We start from the raw sequence: 16,187 nt of genomic DNA on the forward strand, positions 1-16,187 counted from the left end.
CCAAACCCGCCTGCCTCTAAGAACAGAACAGTAAGCTACTTGTCATCGCGTCATATCGTGGCAGCGAAAAGTGAAGTAGAGTGAGTGGAAAAATTGCCATATGCAGTTAGCCTCTCTTAATCCAGATCAATCAACAGGCGGGGAACGATCCTGCGGGGTCATGCAGAGAATCCTCTTTGCTCTTTATTCTCCACTCTGGACGGCGGAGGGATTCCTCGAAGCGGCATTCAAGATGCATCGCGGTAAACTGCAAGGCCATGACTTGCTGCTCTCGTCAGTAGGTATTTCACATCAATATGACATATCCGTGGAGCCCGAAATATGAGATTAGCGTCGATGCGGAAAAGCCACCTACGGACGGTTTAGCGTAGGTTTGCTTATGTCTCCCACCCTTGGTGTTGCTCTGCCCGCTCCCTCCAGCCCGCGCTTACTGGACCCAGCCGTTGACGGGATGTATCCTTTTCGTGCTGTTGTGTTTTTCGTATAGATAGTCGCACCTGAATCTTACAGTTCAAGAACTATCATAGCCGATATTTCCTGAAGAGGCTCACACAACGCATCATTATCAAGCTCATCAACACTTTCCTGTGTCCCTAGGTCGTCGCCATGCTTGATTCAACCACAATTTCATCTCTTGTCTACCAAGATGTGCCCATCGGTAGATGGCTTATCATCGATCTATTTGTCTTGGGTGTTCTAATACTATGGTTTCAAAGACTTCATCTTTCTGCCATGATCAAAGTACCAGGCCCTTGGTACTTGAAGTTGACGAGTATCTTTGTCAAGTACCACGAGTTCATGGGACATAAAAGAGGGTGGACCCATGCTCTTCATCTCAAATACGGCCCCGTGGTCCAACTGGGCCGAAACGAAGTATCATTCGCCAGTTACACTTCAGCAAAACACATTTACAGCTCCGGAAACAAGGAATTCCGGAAAACGGAGCTTTACTCGCTCTTTGAACAAGACGGCCACATGTAACAGCACCCCCAAACTTGTCTGTATTTAATCCAAAATGCCTAGTTTCGAGCTGACTTGAATGCACAGTAATCTGTTCACAGCATTAGACCCTGAAAAGGTGTGTTGATCTTTTGGCATCGATATGATCATGTGCTTTTTATGCACAATTCGGCTAATCATGGCCCCCAAAAAGCATAGCGAGATCCGGCGGAGCATCGCAGATCGATACTCAAACTCCAACATTCTGAGGTCGAAGGTCATGGACGCCATAGCCGAACGGGCGGAAGTATTTACACAAGCATGTGCTGCAAAACCATCGGCTGATATATATGTGAGTCAATCTACTTGTTGAGTTGTCATCGTCAAATGACAAGCGAAGCCTATCATACTGACAATGTCAGCTTTATCTTCACGCCTACGCGCTAGATTGTGTCACTGCCATGTTGTTCTACCCTTACGGAACTGAATCTTTATCAGGCGGCAAAGACATGCAAATGGTTCGCTTGCTGTCATATTCCAACAGCAGAGAGAGTAAGTCTCCAAATATGCCACTGCACTAAGCGCCACACTAACGAAAGACACGGTAGGACTCTTCCTGACTTATTACTCCCCGCTCGTCGCGCGTCTTTGGGCAGCCTTTGCACCGACGTCGAGAAACACACCCAAAGGAGGCTCCACGATTGAGAACTATGTTCGTCAGGCAATGAATCGAGGTGGGTACGCGGATTTTACACTTGCAGCACGGCTTCTAGAATCAAAAACCTTTGACACGGCCTTGGCCGAGGCTGAGTGCCTGGACCACATCGGCGCCGGCATCGAGACGACGGGCGACACGCTGTGCTGGCTGATTTGGGAGCTTTCGCAGCCAAAGCACCACGACAAGGTGACAAGACTCCACGAGGAACTCGTCGGAGCCGTCCCCGGAACAAACCTTGATACCCTGCCGTATCTTGGCGCTGTCGTGCAAGAGGCTCTTCGGCTGTGGGCGCCAGGAACCTTGCCCTTGCCGCGCTATGTGCCCAAGAAGGGCACGCACATTGACGGCTACTACCTCCCTGAAAATACGATAGTGGGATGTACTTCGTACAGCATGCACCGCCTGGACAAGATCATCTTCCCTGACGCTGATGAGTTCAACCCTGATCGATGGATGGCTCATGGTGGCAACATGAATACTGAGAGACAACGGCAATTTTTTGCGTTTGGCCTGGGGGCTCGGACATGCATTGGGAAACAGTGAGTATTGAGTATTCCTGCTTAGATAACGCCATGTTGATCCGTTTTTATTTCAGCCTCGCCATGGCCGAGATAAGGGCCAATCTCAACGCAGTCTACTCTAAATACCGAACACGGCCATCTACAGACATGGTGTCAAGCATGGATATGGATGATCAAGTCCTTACCTCGCGGCCCCGAGGGATGTGCTGCAAGGTTGATTTCATTCCCTGGGAACAACCTGAAGATGCCACTGATCTGAGCATCGCTTGTCAGTAAACCGTTGGATTCGGAAGACACCCAGAGTTTGCGTTGTGGTGGACTTCTTCCAGTTATTACGGCTAGAAACATGTGTACATGCACCTTTGACCAATATAGGAATCATGAAGAGCGATGATAATCTTCAAGAGGATTGCCTATGATGTTGTGTTTGCATGGTGTCAATGCCGGTCTCGTAGTATCTCGTTCAGGATTAAACACTAGATGAATTCTAACTGTCTTTTATCTGTCCTTTATCCGACGCGCAAGGATCCTAGGTATGACGTAAAATGGCACGGCTAATTAAGTAGACAACATATTCTCAGAATACAATGAATGGTTCCAATGATGCATCCGCTGCATCACTATTAGCAAATGATGGACTTTGGCACCATGGGATGACTGACCTTGCTGCGACCACTCCAACCACGTAAGTCCTGGGCTCTGATCGCGAACGCTCCATATCTGGGATAGGTGACTGACAACCTTGGACGGCTCGAGCTCGCTACAATAATTGCTTCCAAGAATGCGCTGAGCAATCAATTCCCGAACTCTGCCGTCGACCGCCTCACAGCCAGCGATAAAGAGGGGAAATATAATGGCACGGCTCGAAAGCGAGCTGGGTGCTATAAAGGAGGCTTCCCGCTGGACTTTGTCAACGTTTCGTCTGATGAGCGGCGTAGTGAAGGGCATGTCCATGATCCTGGTATAAAACATGATGAGCGCTGCCGCATGCATAGCCTCGTTGACGTGTAAAACGTCCGCGGTGTCTTTGATGGGACCTCTGTTGGCCTCAACGTCGCGGTCGTAACACTGAAGAAGTTCTTCCTCCAAAGCTGCTGCCTCGGCCTTCATCTGATCTGGCCATGACATCGATTGCCGTGTGTGTTGAAGGAGTCTTCCCATGCGCAGAAGGGGGCTGATCAGATGGCGTGAAAATGTGTAGATGGGATGTGTGATCCAATCCCGGAAATCATCCGAAAAGTTGGTGACTTCCTCCTCGTACATGACCATGTCGATGGAGGAGGCCAGTTCACTGGATTCATTCGAATGAAGCGAGACAAGACTGCATATATCTGTCCACTTGAGTAGTGCCGTCAAGGCCTTGAGCCGGTTGTCATGTCGATGCAGCCGAAATTCTGGAGTCTGCAAGCATGAAAAAGCACTATTGGCTAGCGACAATAATCCCTGGTCTGAGGACTCGCCCGCTCTGCTGACTCGGAAGAGCAACAAACACGCTGCCATTGAAGAAAGCAAATCTTCCGCGCTGATAGAGCTAGTACGATGACTCGATGATAAGGCGAGTAGAGCGTTGTGTTTCAAAAGAGTGGTGGAAACCCTCGACTCGTTCGTTGGCCTGATCTTCTGATATGCTGCTGCCGAAAATGCAAGTGCAGCCAATCTCATAGGGCCATCGAAGGCTGCCATCGACGATAAAAGCGACCCCAGTGGGTCGTGGAAATCTTTGGTTGGATCTCCGTCCCAGCACTGGAACTGATGGCACGATACCGTGATGAAATATTGCCATAGGATTATCTTGTCTGGATTTGCTTGAACATCGGATGGCAAGGTCGAAATGGATAATGGAACTTGGAGTGGTGTACTAGACGTTTTCGGATGTAGTGCAACAGGTGAAGCCGGAACCTGACGTCTTGGATGCCTTTTAGCGTCATTATCGTTCGTTGCTGATTTTGTAGTATTTTCGCATGTAAGCTCGGCATTCTCGCTGGCGATGATTGCCCCATGTTGAACCTTGTCGTTTATAGATTGTGAGGATGATTGCATGTGTCTTGTCTCATCTTCATTTGAGTCTGTGTTATTGGATAGATCTGTTCTGATAGATGTGGCAATACTTCTAGTGCGAGTCCTGGGATGGTCGTTGATTTTCTTCTGGTGTGTGCTGACCCTCCAGATCTTGAAGTCTTGTTGCTGGCAGTGGATGCCGCGTCTCGCACATCGCGCGCAATTTGGCTTTTGTCGGTCGCACTACATTCAGTCTCAGTATTGTATTTCGTTTGGAGCATGGACATCTAGTGCAGATGTTTGGCCTGGCCGAACCTTTCTTTTGGTCCGAACACATTCAATACACGCTGCTCCCGGGGTTCGCATGTTGTGACCGAATGATCGAATATGGAGTTGAAACTGAAGTGCGAGAGTCCCTAGCCCTGCATCTGCTTTGTTGAGACAGCTTGCGCTTCGATGAATCTCCAATCTTAACTGATTGGATGGATGATCTAGTGGTGGTGTTTTAAATGGGCTTATCGTTACATGGAAGCAGGTGTTGTAGGAAGGAAGCTTGGATCTTATCAGAGAAGCATCGGAGATTCATGGACTTTCTTGGCGAGGATAATCAAGGCGCTGGCACCAGGGCTATGGCAACTCTTAGTCGCAATTCTTAGTCAGCAGTGCAACCCCGCCCCTCCTCCGAGGGACGTCTCTAGCCCATCCCTCCCAGCGAGGCAACCGCTTCGCTTCCTCACACAACTCACGAAGACTTTGTTAAAATGTAATCGCAACGGCTACGATCAAAGCACTGACTGAGAAAGTCATGGAACGGCTTCATTCGGAATGAATCAACCCACTCATCGGACGAGGGCGCTTTTGAGACCATCAGCATTACAAGCAGCCAGAGTCTTTGCCTCAGTTTCGAGATGACTTTGCAGGATAGCACATCAGTCGCCGCCAAATCAGTATGAGACTTGAATATACCGCTGACTTGCCATCCGTCAACGGGAAGCCTATGAAGAAGATCCAGAGTAGCCGCGAAGTTGCCGCCAACATTGCTGCCTTTCCCAAAGATATCGTGGACCTTTTCGACCTGGAAATAGATGGGAGCAATGCTGAGCGCTTAGGAGTCCCCATGCAGTGTCATAATAGCATCGCGGGTGGACACAGCATTCATGCTTTCTTACAAAGGTCATTAGATACGCGTCAAAAACCTCATAAGATCTAGAAGTAATGACAAAGTCGGCGTAAAAAGACTTATAAAAACATATCTTGTTGGCGAAAGGCAAAACAGGCTTGCTGACATCCAGGCCAGTCTCGGAATTGGATGTCGTGATGATGGCAAACCCGGAAGACGTCGCTATCTTGATTCCGGCGGTCGCAACGGCATCGATCTTGCCCCTGAACTGACCTCAATCCCATCCGTCTCGCAAGAAGATTGCGGAGAGGTCTTCCTTATAGAGATATCGCTTCTCTGTCTTGGTGAGTTGGATTTTGACAAGACTCTTCAATCACTCGAAGACGTCGCCGCTGAACCATCGTTTGTGCAGATCCTTCTTTAACAGGCCGCCAAAGTGAATATTGTCGCGCCACTTCTCTTCGAGCCATCAGATCTCTTATGGTCACTTCCGAATTCTTCGAGAGATCGCTTACACTATTTCGACACCAGACGGGCGGCAATGTGATCCTAGTAATCTTCTTGGTTTCTGTTGGAGGAGAAGACGGCCAGCAAATATCATGAGCAGGCAAATTGGAACCAGGCTATCGGAATGTGTAATAAGCATGCATAGGCTCCGTCGATGTGGCTTTCATCGAGAGATACGGGCTTTTGGCCGCAGACTTTCACAGTTGTAATACGGTACTCAGAACTAATGACGCAAACTCCGGCTTCTGGGAGACCTATCGGTACAGTATTAGTGTGGCGGCGTAAGATTTCCAGCCTCGAGGTGTTTCGATTGCCTCATGGAATCATTTCTATCAGAACCACTTCCTACATGGTCTCTTTCCTCCGTCATGAGACATATTACATCCAATTCGTTCCACAGTACCAATCAGCAAAAACCAAACTGTGTGTTTTTGCAGTTCCTTCCAATACTTATAGGATCTACCTTCGTAGTTGCCTTGACCCTTACCAAGAGGTTGTAAAATGCAACATGACAATTGCCTCAATGCTTCATTTCGGGCCAGTCGCCATGGATAGCTGATGGTGCACGAAGCCTTTGTCAAGCCAATCTATGGGACCGAACGTACTATAGTAGAATCTTGCATGAGCCATATTGTAGTTGACCATCAACCGTTTCCCCCACAATTATTCTTTGTTCAAGTCCGGTAACCTTCATTATAATAGTTAAGTGCTCATAAGGTATTCTTATGGAATGTTGGCTCCGAAAAAAATGCGCTCAATAGGAGCCGGTACTTGAGGCGGGAGCAGCGCACCTACCCATTCAAATTAATTAAACAAATAAGTCAAATAAACAATTAAATATAAAGATTTTAGCGAATTAAATAATTAAATATCATAAAGCTTTATATTTAACCTATTTAATTAAATAAAAATCGTTAAAAAAAAAGAAAATCCGAGGCTAAGTTAATTAAAAATATATATTATTTAAATAAATCGCTAAGTTTATTATAAATAATATAAACTTTTATAATAAGATTTAAATTTACGACTTTTTATTTATAATTATAAATAAGGTATTATATTATTTAATTATATAGAATATTATTAATAATTATTAATAAAAAAAAAGCTTAAATAATATATAATATTAAATTTAATATGTTTTAATATATAAGATTTAAAAAAACCTTTTTAATTAATTAATACCCCTTTTTTTTAATATTAATAAAACTAACGAAGTTACGTATTATTATTTTTAATTTTTTACGATTATTATAATTATTATTAAAATTAATTAAATTATATATTAATCGATTTATTATATTATAATTAATTAATTAATAATAAATCGCACGATTTTTAATATATTATAACCGTTTTAAATTATTTTATATTTATAAGTTTTAATAAACGCTAATTTTATATTATTAACCGACTTTAATATTTATAATAACCTTTTTACCTTTTTAAAAATAATTTAAAAAAAAAAGACTTTTAAAAATAACGATTTAATATTATGAAAAAGCGTAAAACTAAGGAAATTATAAATCCGTTTAAAAAAAGTCTTTATTTAAAAAATTTATAATAAAAATAATTAAAATAAAGTTTTTTAATTTTATCGTTATTATAATAAAATAAATATTATTATTTATTTTAAAATAATAATTATAAATTTAGTAACGGCTTATTTAAAATTAAAATATTAAATAATAAATTTAAATTTTAGTAAGTTATTAATATTTATTAAAATCTTTAAAATACGATTTTATATTCAAAATTTATTTTTATTATTATTATAAAGAATTAAATAACGAAAATCGAGGAGTTAATAATTAAATATATTATTAATAATAATAACCTATTTATAACTTTTTAAAATCCTTATTTCTAGGCCTTTTTTTATTAATTAAATTATAATATTATTAACGAATTTTTATTATTATATAAAAATATAAAAAAAGAGTTAAATAAGATTTTTATTAAAAAAAAATATAATTAAAATAAAAATTTAGAAGTTAATAACGAAAGTCTATTTATTATTCGATTTATAGATTTTATTAATACGAAATATTATTATCGCTATTTTTATTTACTTTTTAAATTATATTAAATAATAAATATAATACTTTATTATTTTACGACGTTAATATAATATTTATAATAAGGCTAATATTATTTAAATTATAAAATTTATAATAAATGATTAGGAATTAGGCGATTAAATCGGAGTAATTATTTACGATAATATTTTAAATAATAATATTTATTTAGGTTATTTATATCTTATATTATTTTATATTTATATTTAAAAAGACGTTTTTAATTAAAAGATTAGGTATTATAATTATATTTTTAACCTCGTTAATAAGGCTTTTTTATTTAGTAATAATAAAAAGGTATTTAAATAAAAATTAAATATATTAATTAACGTTAAGTAATTTTAAAAAAATCTTAATTTTTAATATATTAAAGGCCTTATTAATAAACTTTAAAACGTTATTAAATTTATCTACTTATCGTTTTAATAATATAAAGCCTTTTTTAAAATTAATAATAAAATTAATAAAAACGATATATTTATTTTTTTTAAAAAGTCGTTATAAAAGCTTATATTAACGTTTAATAATAATATAAAATAAAATTCGATATATTTTATAATATAGCGTTTTTTATAAAAAAGAAAATAAATTTATATTTTTTTAATAACTAATTAAGTTTAAGTTTATAAAGATCTAAAATAATAGATCTTTATTAATAACGTTTTTAATAATAATAATTAATAGTTATTAACCGAGCTAAAAGCGGTATTTAAACTATTTTATTTTTAAATAATAAAATATTAAAATTAAAGTAAAAAAAACGGCTATAGCCGTTTATAAAAAATAATAATAAATTTTAAATATTTTATTAATTATTTTAAAAAATAAAAAAAGTTATATAATAAACCTTTTAAAAAAAAGATATATTTTACGGTTTTTTAAATCGTAACGTTATAATTATAATTAATATAAATAATATTATTTTATCGGCGGTTAGCTTATTATTAATTTATATTTTAACTTTTTTTTAATTTTTAATATTAAATAATATCTTTTGTTTTATTTAATTTAAATATATATTTAAGGAATAAGCGGAGCTATTTTTTAATAGTAATTTTAATTTACGAGGATATTTTTAATTATTAATTATTAATATTTAATAAGTTTTTAATAAGTATTATATTAAATTAAACGATTTTCCGTTTTATATTATAATAATTATTTTTTATTTTAAACAAAAATTAAAATAGTTAAAAAAATATATATATATATATATTTAAATAAAACTATTAATTATTCAATATAAAAAAAAAGCTTTATAATTATTAATAAAAATAATATATAAATAAAATAGTAAGTCCTTTTCTTTTTTTTTATTATAATAATTATAAACTATTTTTATTACCTTTACGATTTTAAAAAGTATTATAAAAAATTCGTAATATCGATAATAATTAATATTTTAAATAATAAAAATAATAATTAATTATATATTTAAGCTTAATTAATATTATTTATAAATTATCTTTTAACTAATCCTTAATTTAATTTAATAATAAATTAATTATTAATTAACCTATTTAATTTTAAATAAACTTACGTTTAATATTTTTATAATTTTTATAATAATAATAAATTACGAAAAGATATTTAACTTTATAAAGTTAATTTTAACTTTATAATAATTATTAATAAGGTTTTTTATATTAAAAAAAGTTTAATATTTTAAAAATTAATTTTACGGCGGTATTATAAAAATAAAAAGTTAATTCTTTAATTAAAAAAACTAATCAAAATAAAGTTTATAAGTTAATATTATAAAGACTTTTATAATAGCTTTATTTATTTTTAATTAAGAAATTAGTTAAATTTATTAATTATTTATTAAATAATTAAATATAGCGCGAGAAATGAGGTAAATAATTAAATACGAACTTTATATTTGATTTGTTTGTTTGGGTATAAGCGCTGGGCGGGAGATGTCGCTGTGTTTAATCAGTGACGTTTTGAGCAGACGAGAAAAGGATAGAAGAGAGCGTTATGAGCCCAACAGAGAAAACTCAGAAAAGGAATAATCCATCATCCTCCTTCAAAATGGCATTGTCAGACCACGAGCACCCGACAGTAAGCAATTGGAATCACGCTACGTAGCCGCCCACTGTCGCATGCAGACATTCCCTGCTGCAGGAGTGTTAATGCAGAACCAACCGCGGCATCACATCCAGCATACGTTTTCTTGTCTACCTTGGCGAAAAGAGGGGTGTAATGGAAAAGCGAAAACGGTCCCTCAAAAGGGATGGGTTGCCGAATGACCCGATGCTCTTGCACTTCCCCGTTTTCAGCGCATTCTCCGCCCGCATTTGCATTGGAAACCCACGATCCTCTTCGACGCGAAAAGAAGGCCCATTTCGCCAGATCTCATTGCGCCTAACGATCTCGTTTCTAGTGTAGCAAACCATGGCTACCCAAAACAATGATCATCTTGCGGTTGATGAGGTATGATCTCACATCGAATGTCCGAGAAACCGTGAAATTCTACGTACTGAGACCCTGGTACCCTCTTTCAGACTGAAACCGACGGCTCGTCGGTGAGCCATGTAAGCAGGCTTGATGCCTCACCACCGATGCATAGGGCACTTTCCAATGAACTCACCCATATCCCAACAGTCAAGCCTCGCTTCGTCTACCACGAGCGTGACGAGCTCCATTCTAGAATATCGCATCGAGAACGGACGGACCTACCACAAATACAAGGACGGCAGTAAGTTCAAGTTCATCGCATGACTGAATAATAATGGAACACCACTAACCATGTCAGAATACGCCGCCCCCAACGATGAGAAAGAGAATGATCGCCTCGGTATGTCATCTACCCAGTCAACCACGGCACCATAGCATACGCCTATTGTCAAGAAGAGAAGACTGATTTGAATAATATAGACCTTCAGCACAACCTGTTTATCCGAACCTTTGATGATCGACTTGGCACTGCGCCACCAAACAATCGAGACGCAAAGGTCGGCAGAGCTCTTGATGTCGGCACTGGATCTGGCATATGGGCTATTGACTTTGGCGACGAACACCCCGAGGCCGAGGTACGTAATCATGGAGGGTCAAGTTTCACAACCTAACTTGGGCAAAGGTTGTCGGTGTTGATTTATCGGCTGTACAGCCCGCATTGTACGAGAAAACATTCATCTCGCCACAAGATTTCCCCTTAGTTAACCGTTCTGTATCCAGTGTCCCGCCAAATGTCCGATTCGAAATCGACGACATTGAGGAGCCTTGGACCTTTTCAAAGCCCTTTGATTATATCCACAGTCGGATGATGACAGGTAGCATCAGCAACTGGAAGCGATATCTCCAGAAATGCTTCGAGTTGGTCCCGTTCCTTTCTTGAACCATTGCATACATACGCTGAATCAAGTTAGCAACCTCAACCCTGGCGGCTATCTCGAACTCAATGACATTGACGCCGTCCCCGTCTCCGACGACGGGACCTTGACGGAGGAGACTTCGTTGATGAAGAGCGTTCGTCTCTGGTCTGAAGGGCTCGCTAAATTCGGCTCCCCCTTTGAGGAATTCAGCCGCTTCGAAAGCGTTCTGAAGGACATTGGGTTTGAAGACGTCCACATCCAGCGGTTCAAGTGGCCTACCAACGGATGGCCCAAGGATCAAAAGCATAAGGAGATTGGTATCTGGAACTATGAGAACTTGGCCCCTAATTGGGAGGGTTTCCTGATGGCGCCGTTGACCCGAGCCTTGGGCTGGACTAAAGACGAGGTTCTCGTACTCGCCATGGAGGCTCGAAAGGACTTTGGTAACAGGAACATCCATGCTTACTACAACATGTAAGGAAATCTCTGCTACAAAGTTTATTGTTAAGCTAACTCGCGAAGTTGGTCCATCTACGGGAGGAAGCCTTTGGAGACTGAGGGGGTTCAGCCACAAGCTGAATGACTGCCGAAATACGATCCAAAATATCCGTCGAGCAGATTTTGTACGTAGTGATTTCGATCACAGCAACTCTTAGCGATTCCTACTGTGCCAGGCCGAAGCTTGTGATGAAAAATTTCCCTAGACGTATGAACCATCGACAAATCCTCTCCCATACAACAGGATATCCTCAAACGGATTACTCGACCTCAAAAGCCTCCGTCTCGGCCTCCCCCTATCAACACTACTAACATACCCCGACGAAGTCTCATTAAACCTCTGCCTCCCCCTCGCAACGACCGTAAACTTGGGCACCAACGGCGCCAACCTCTTGACGTCTCCGTGCGGTCCCTCGACGTCGACCTCCTCCCAGGCCCAGAACCCGTCCTCGGCGTCGCAGGGGAAGTCGATTGTTAGCCGGGGCGCAACGGCATTCGGCACGCTGCTGAACAGCTCGCGAAACTCGGGCAGCAGACGGCGCGTGACGGGGCACTCGGCGTCCAGCCAGAGGTAGATGCGTTCGGCGGGGCACGAGTCCGGGTCGGAGAGTGTGTGCCACAGGGAGGCGCCGTTGAGATAGAGGAAGTTGCCGCTGTCCTCGCGGAGGGAGATGTTGAAACGGCGCGCCTGATTGAGGTATTTGGGGCGCGGCCAGCGGAGGATACGGTGGAGGGTTTGGCCGTCGGTTATGGTGAGGGTTTGGGCGTCTCTGAAAGATTCTACACTTTCGTTATATCTGATGGGAGAAATAATCGTCAGAGAGTTGCTCGGCGGATTATTTAAAGGGGGAAAGCAGCTTACATCCGCTTGCAGGAAAGGAGAAGAGACATGTAAGCCTGCTTCTTGTTCCCGTCTATTTCGCGTCCGTCTCTGATGTCCTCCCATAGCCTTTCGCATTTCCAGTGGTTACACCATGGGGATGTCATTCTCTTGAACCATTTCGGATGGGGCTGAACTTCCGCTGTAGAAGAAGACGTTTCAAAATCTTTGGCAACCCCTATCTGTCGTTCGTCAGGCGCCTCATGGTCTGTGACGCAGGGAGAGAATAAGAGTTTCCTGTCACTCAGAAAGGCGTGTCGTTGGACCCCTGCCGAGACCCAGAAGTGCTGGTAAATCTGATGCCGAATTTCAGGAGGCATCTGCCGAAAGAAGCTCGACTGGCCTTGGTGATGTTCCTTCCTCGGCTCCACAGAACTGCGTTGTTGCGTAAACTCTTCGTTATTGGGTTCTTCGCTCATGGTGTTTCCATCGCTGCCGGCTTCTTCTTTAATGGGCTCTTCAGTGAGGGGTTGGTCTAGGGCCATGTAATCATCCTCCTCTACCGTTCTTGTCGTGAATAGAGACGATTTTGAGAAAGAAGACCTGAACGAAGACCTGCTGGCCGAGGACCTTCCGCTGATACTCGACTTGTCGTCAGGCCGTGTCATTTCCCTCACGGAGGCTTTTCTGAGGACCCGTAGGCACTTCTTAGAGGCCCTGTGTAATAGACTCGGCCGACTCACAGCCTCATCCAGACTCAAGATACCGTTCTCGGGCGTCATGTCGATTGTCTCATGCACAGTGTGGAGCTGAGCCATCAGATAAGGTCGTCGTCGTTTAGAGTGTCTCGATCCTCGACAAGAAGGTGGGAAGAGACGCAAAAAAAAATGCAGTAGAGCAGGCAAGGCAAGGGTAGGTACCCCCAAGGGAACCCAACGAGGGAAGCCAGACTTGATATAGATGAGTTATCTGCTTCGCAGTGTCTCGGATACCTACTTCCGCCTCGATTCAAGCGTATGCAACCAATCAAGGCTGTGGAATGTTCAACCGTCCCGGTAACTTGGTAAAGAAGTTCTCGCCTTCGTCCAACCAGAGTTACAGCTCTGGGAATCCGAGCAAACTCGCCGGGGGGGTTGCAGAGAGAAAAAGGAATAAACACGCTTTCGCACGCCTGCCCGCTCATCTCTTCACCTCCACAAAGAAATATGCGCCGATTCATACATGGAAAGCAAGGATAAGAAAAGATTGACCAGGCCTCCCTCGAAGAAAGAGCCCACCCTCTTCGTGTAACCGGCCCTCCCTTGAGTTGGGGTTGGGCTGGCTGGGTGCGGCGTGTGCGGCGTGTGCGGCACACGGGGCCCATCTTGCGCCATATTGGGGAGCTCGTCTCCAAATACCCAAGTTCCAACACAAAAAAGACACAACCAACCAGCCCACCGGCCCAACCAAATCCAACAAGATTGGTACCCAAATGGAGAGTCTCCGCCGTCTACCGCGCACTTGTTTTCCCATAGGACACATCGAGACCATGCAGCATCTTTGTCACTGCAGGCGCTGTCACAGCGAAGGGATCGCATACCTTGCTGACGAAAGGGGGTGAGTTGGCGCGGGAATTGTTGCGGATCGCTTCCCGCGGTGAGACAAAGATCACCGGTTGTGTCCGCCTCGACGACCTCGTGAACAACTCGTGGCTGGTGTCACCGGGGAGTTGGGGACGTGACAGTATAACCCCCTCACGCCCACAAATTGCGCCCACTTATGGGCAAGTTCACCCGTGGCTTCTATTGCCGAAACATGAAGCTATGCGACTTTACGACTATCCTCGCAGGCTCGCAGCTCGAAGATAGCTGAGGCGGACGAATCGACCAAGTTGATGACACTAGCGGTTGGATGGGACAATTTGGCTCAGGAACGAGGCGTCGGAATAGGCAAGATATGTCTTGGGTCCGCCAGTGTGATCCCCCGCCCCATGATCAGGACGCGACGAGGCGTCTTGTTTCACGGATGGAAGAAGCATGTCTGCCGCCGTCGACATTCCTGGGTCTGAGCGAGTTTAACGCGAAATGCTCTTGCGTGCAGCTGCAACTTCGAAGCCAGCAGCTCTGGAGATATCACGCCCGGTGCTTCTGCAGGCTGCATGGCGTCAAGCTGTCATTGCCACCTTGCCGTTGGCATACACATGAGCCGCCGCAGCGCCGTTGAAAGGCTCGGCCCTGCCCATGGCGACCATGAAGGAGTGCGAGACAACAGGCGATTGGCCCGCCTCCCGTCGACGGCGTTCTTTTCTCCTCACTGGACTTCCTCCATGTTCCCTCCACGCGACCGCCTCGTATGGACTTTTCGATCAGGCAGACACCTCCCTCTGTGCTCTTGGAGGACTGCCTGGTCTCCGGGGAACGGGGGGAGAGCCGCCCGGTCGACGGGCTGCCCGATACGGTGAAGTGCAGGGCATCGACATTTATCCCTGACGACTTCTCCGCCCGGCCGCGTCGACAACCGTGGAGACCGCTGGGGGCGGGAAACGGGCCAGAAGATCGAATGGGTCCAGAGGGCCCAACGACGCGTACATTTGCTGTAAGCTGGCGATAGGCGGGCCGTTTTGAGTCACTGTTGGAACTGTGCGTGTTTGAAAGGGCCAAGCCTCGGTCGTTGTTTAGTCTTCCCTTCTCCAGGCTGCTGACTGCGTTATAACCGCGATGCCCGTGAGTAGAGCAAGGATCGTCAACTGGAGGTGGCGTTGGATTCTCCCCGTCTCCCCGTAATAAACATGTGTTCATCACGTCCCTGAAAAAGAAAGTCCATTGGTGATCAACGGGTTTCTGGACACAGCTGTGGACTCACATGAAGCCAGTCAAACAATCTCCCCCGGGCCAGAGCTGCTGGGAAAACACTGGCGTGACTGACTGGGTCATGAATGCATCATGTATGCAGGCCCTTGTCTGAGGTTTGGTTGGTTGGTCCGCACAGGTCACATATCAGGAGGCTGTCTGTCCCGGCCCAGATTGAGTCGAGATGTGACCAGGGAAGGATAGTGACAGATGGCGATGGCAGCGTGGCAATTCAGGACCCTGAGAGAAACAGAGTTTAGGTCGGCTAGACCCTTTGAACTCTGTTACTGGGTTCTCGTCATGACGCTCTGGATTGTACGGTTCGCAAGTGCAAACTGGGTACTTTTCAATTGCGTCTAGTTGATTTTGGAGGCCAGCAGTGGTCAGAAAATGCTGATCTGCATAGCCGTCAAATCCAATCTTAGAAAACGTCGGTGGTGATGGGAAGGTAGGTCGACATGAGGGTATCAGAATATGCACCAATCTCCTTTGTAAAAAGAAAGTTATCGATCGGGCGCATTTTCCAAGCTGACATAAGCCGCACGGCCCCTGGCCGAGTCAATTGAGTTTCCTTCCTTCCCGTCGCCTTATGCGAGCAGGATAGCCCCTGTGTTACAGGAACCTTCAGCGCCGGCTATCGACTATCGCTGGGAAGACGTGCCGTAACACTGGACTACGATTGGTGTCGACAGTAGCCGACAGTGGTTCGGCAGTGATTACCTAGTGGAAACGGATAGCGATAAGACATGAGGGAAAAACACCAGGCGAAAGAAAAGGCGGGGCTGCTGGCCCGTGAAGGCCGGAAGACATTGCACGCACACTAGAAGTGTGGAAGAGGCGAAC

The 16,187-nt window shown here is 43.1% G+C and overlaps 5 protein-coding genes across 5 annotated transcripts; 2 read left to right on the forward strand and 3 right to left on the reverse strand.

Annotated features, from left to right (window-relative positions):
- Nucleotides 1-606: 606 nt before the first annotated feature.
- On the forward strand, nt 607-2,454 carry CORC01_13554 (uncharacterized protein; the record flags this gene model as incomplete). The annotated part of the gene is made up of 6 exons (XM_022625171.1): nt 607-977; nt 1,048-1,078; nt 1,154-1,291; nt 1,362-1,491; nt 1,548-2,196; nt 2,253-2,454. 6 exons carry the CDS (start codon nt 607-609, stop codon nt 2,452-2,454), a joined length of 1,521 nt encoding a protein of 506 aa, XP_022468316.1.
- A 102-nt stretch (nt 2,455-2,556) lies between these two features.
- On the reverse strand, nt 2,557-3,447 carry CORC01_13555 (uncharacterized protein; the record flags this gene model as incomplete). Its single annotated transcript, XM_022625172.1, has 2 exons — nt 2,557-2,591; nt 2,841-3,447. 2 exons carry the CDS (start codon nt 3,445-3,447, stop codon nt 2,557-2,559), a joined length of 642 nt encoding a protein of 213 aa, XP_022468317.1.
- A 6,831-nt stretch (nt 3,448-10,278) lies between these two features.
- Nucleotides 10,279-11,676, forward strand: CORC01_13556 (methyltransferase domain-containing protein; the record flags this gene model as incomplete). Its single annotated transcript, XM_022625173.1, has 8 exons — nt 10,279-10,317; nt 10,389-10,418; nt 10,489-10,582; nt 10,640-10,681; nt 10,762-10,916; nt 10,964-11,001; nt 11,062-11,199; nt 11,253-11,676. The coding sequence occupies 8 exons, from the start codon at nt 10,279-10,281 to the stop codon at nt 11,674-11,676; spliced, it is 960 nt and encodes a 319-aa protein (XP_022468318.1).
- A 222-nt stretch (nt 11,677-11,898) lies between these two features.
- CORC01_13557 (uncharacterized protein) lies at nt 11,899-13,298 on the reverse strand (the record flags this gene model as incomplete). The annotated part of the gene is made up of 2 exons (XM_022625174.1): nt 11,899-12,493; nt 12,559-13,298. 2 exons carry the CDS (start codon nt 13,296-13,298, stop codon nt 11,899-11,901), a joined length of 1,335 nt encoding a protein of 444 aa, XP_022468319.1.
- Nucleotides 13,299-14,974: 1,676 nt separating this feature from the next.
- CORC01_13558 (uncharacterized protein) lies at nt 14,975-15,085 on the reverse strand (the record flags this gene model as incomplete). The annotated part of the gene is made up of 1 exon (XM_022625175.1): nt 14,975-15,085. One exon carries the CDS (start codon nt 15,083-15,085, stop codon nt 14,975-14,977), a length of 111 nt encoding a protein of 36 aa, XP_022468320.1.
- Nucleotides 15,086-16,187: the final 1,102 nt, after the last annotated feature.

Source organism: Colletotrichum orchidophilum, assembly GCF_001831195.1.
Source record: "Colletotrichum orchidophilum strain IMI 309357 chromosome Unknown Scaffold_199.1, whole genome shotgun sequence".
NCBI classification, from domain to species: Eukaryota; Fungi; Ascomycota; class Sordariomycetes; order Glomerellales; family Glomerellaceae; genus Colletotrichum; species Colletotrichum orchidophilum.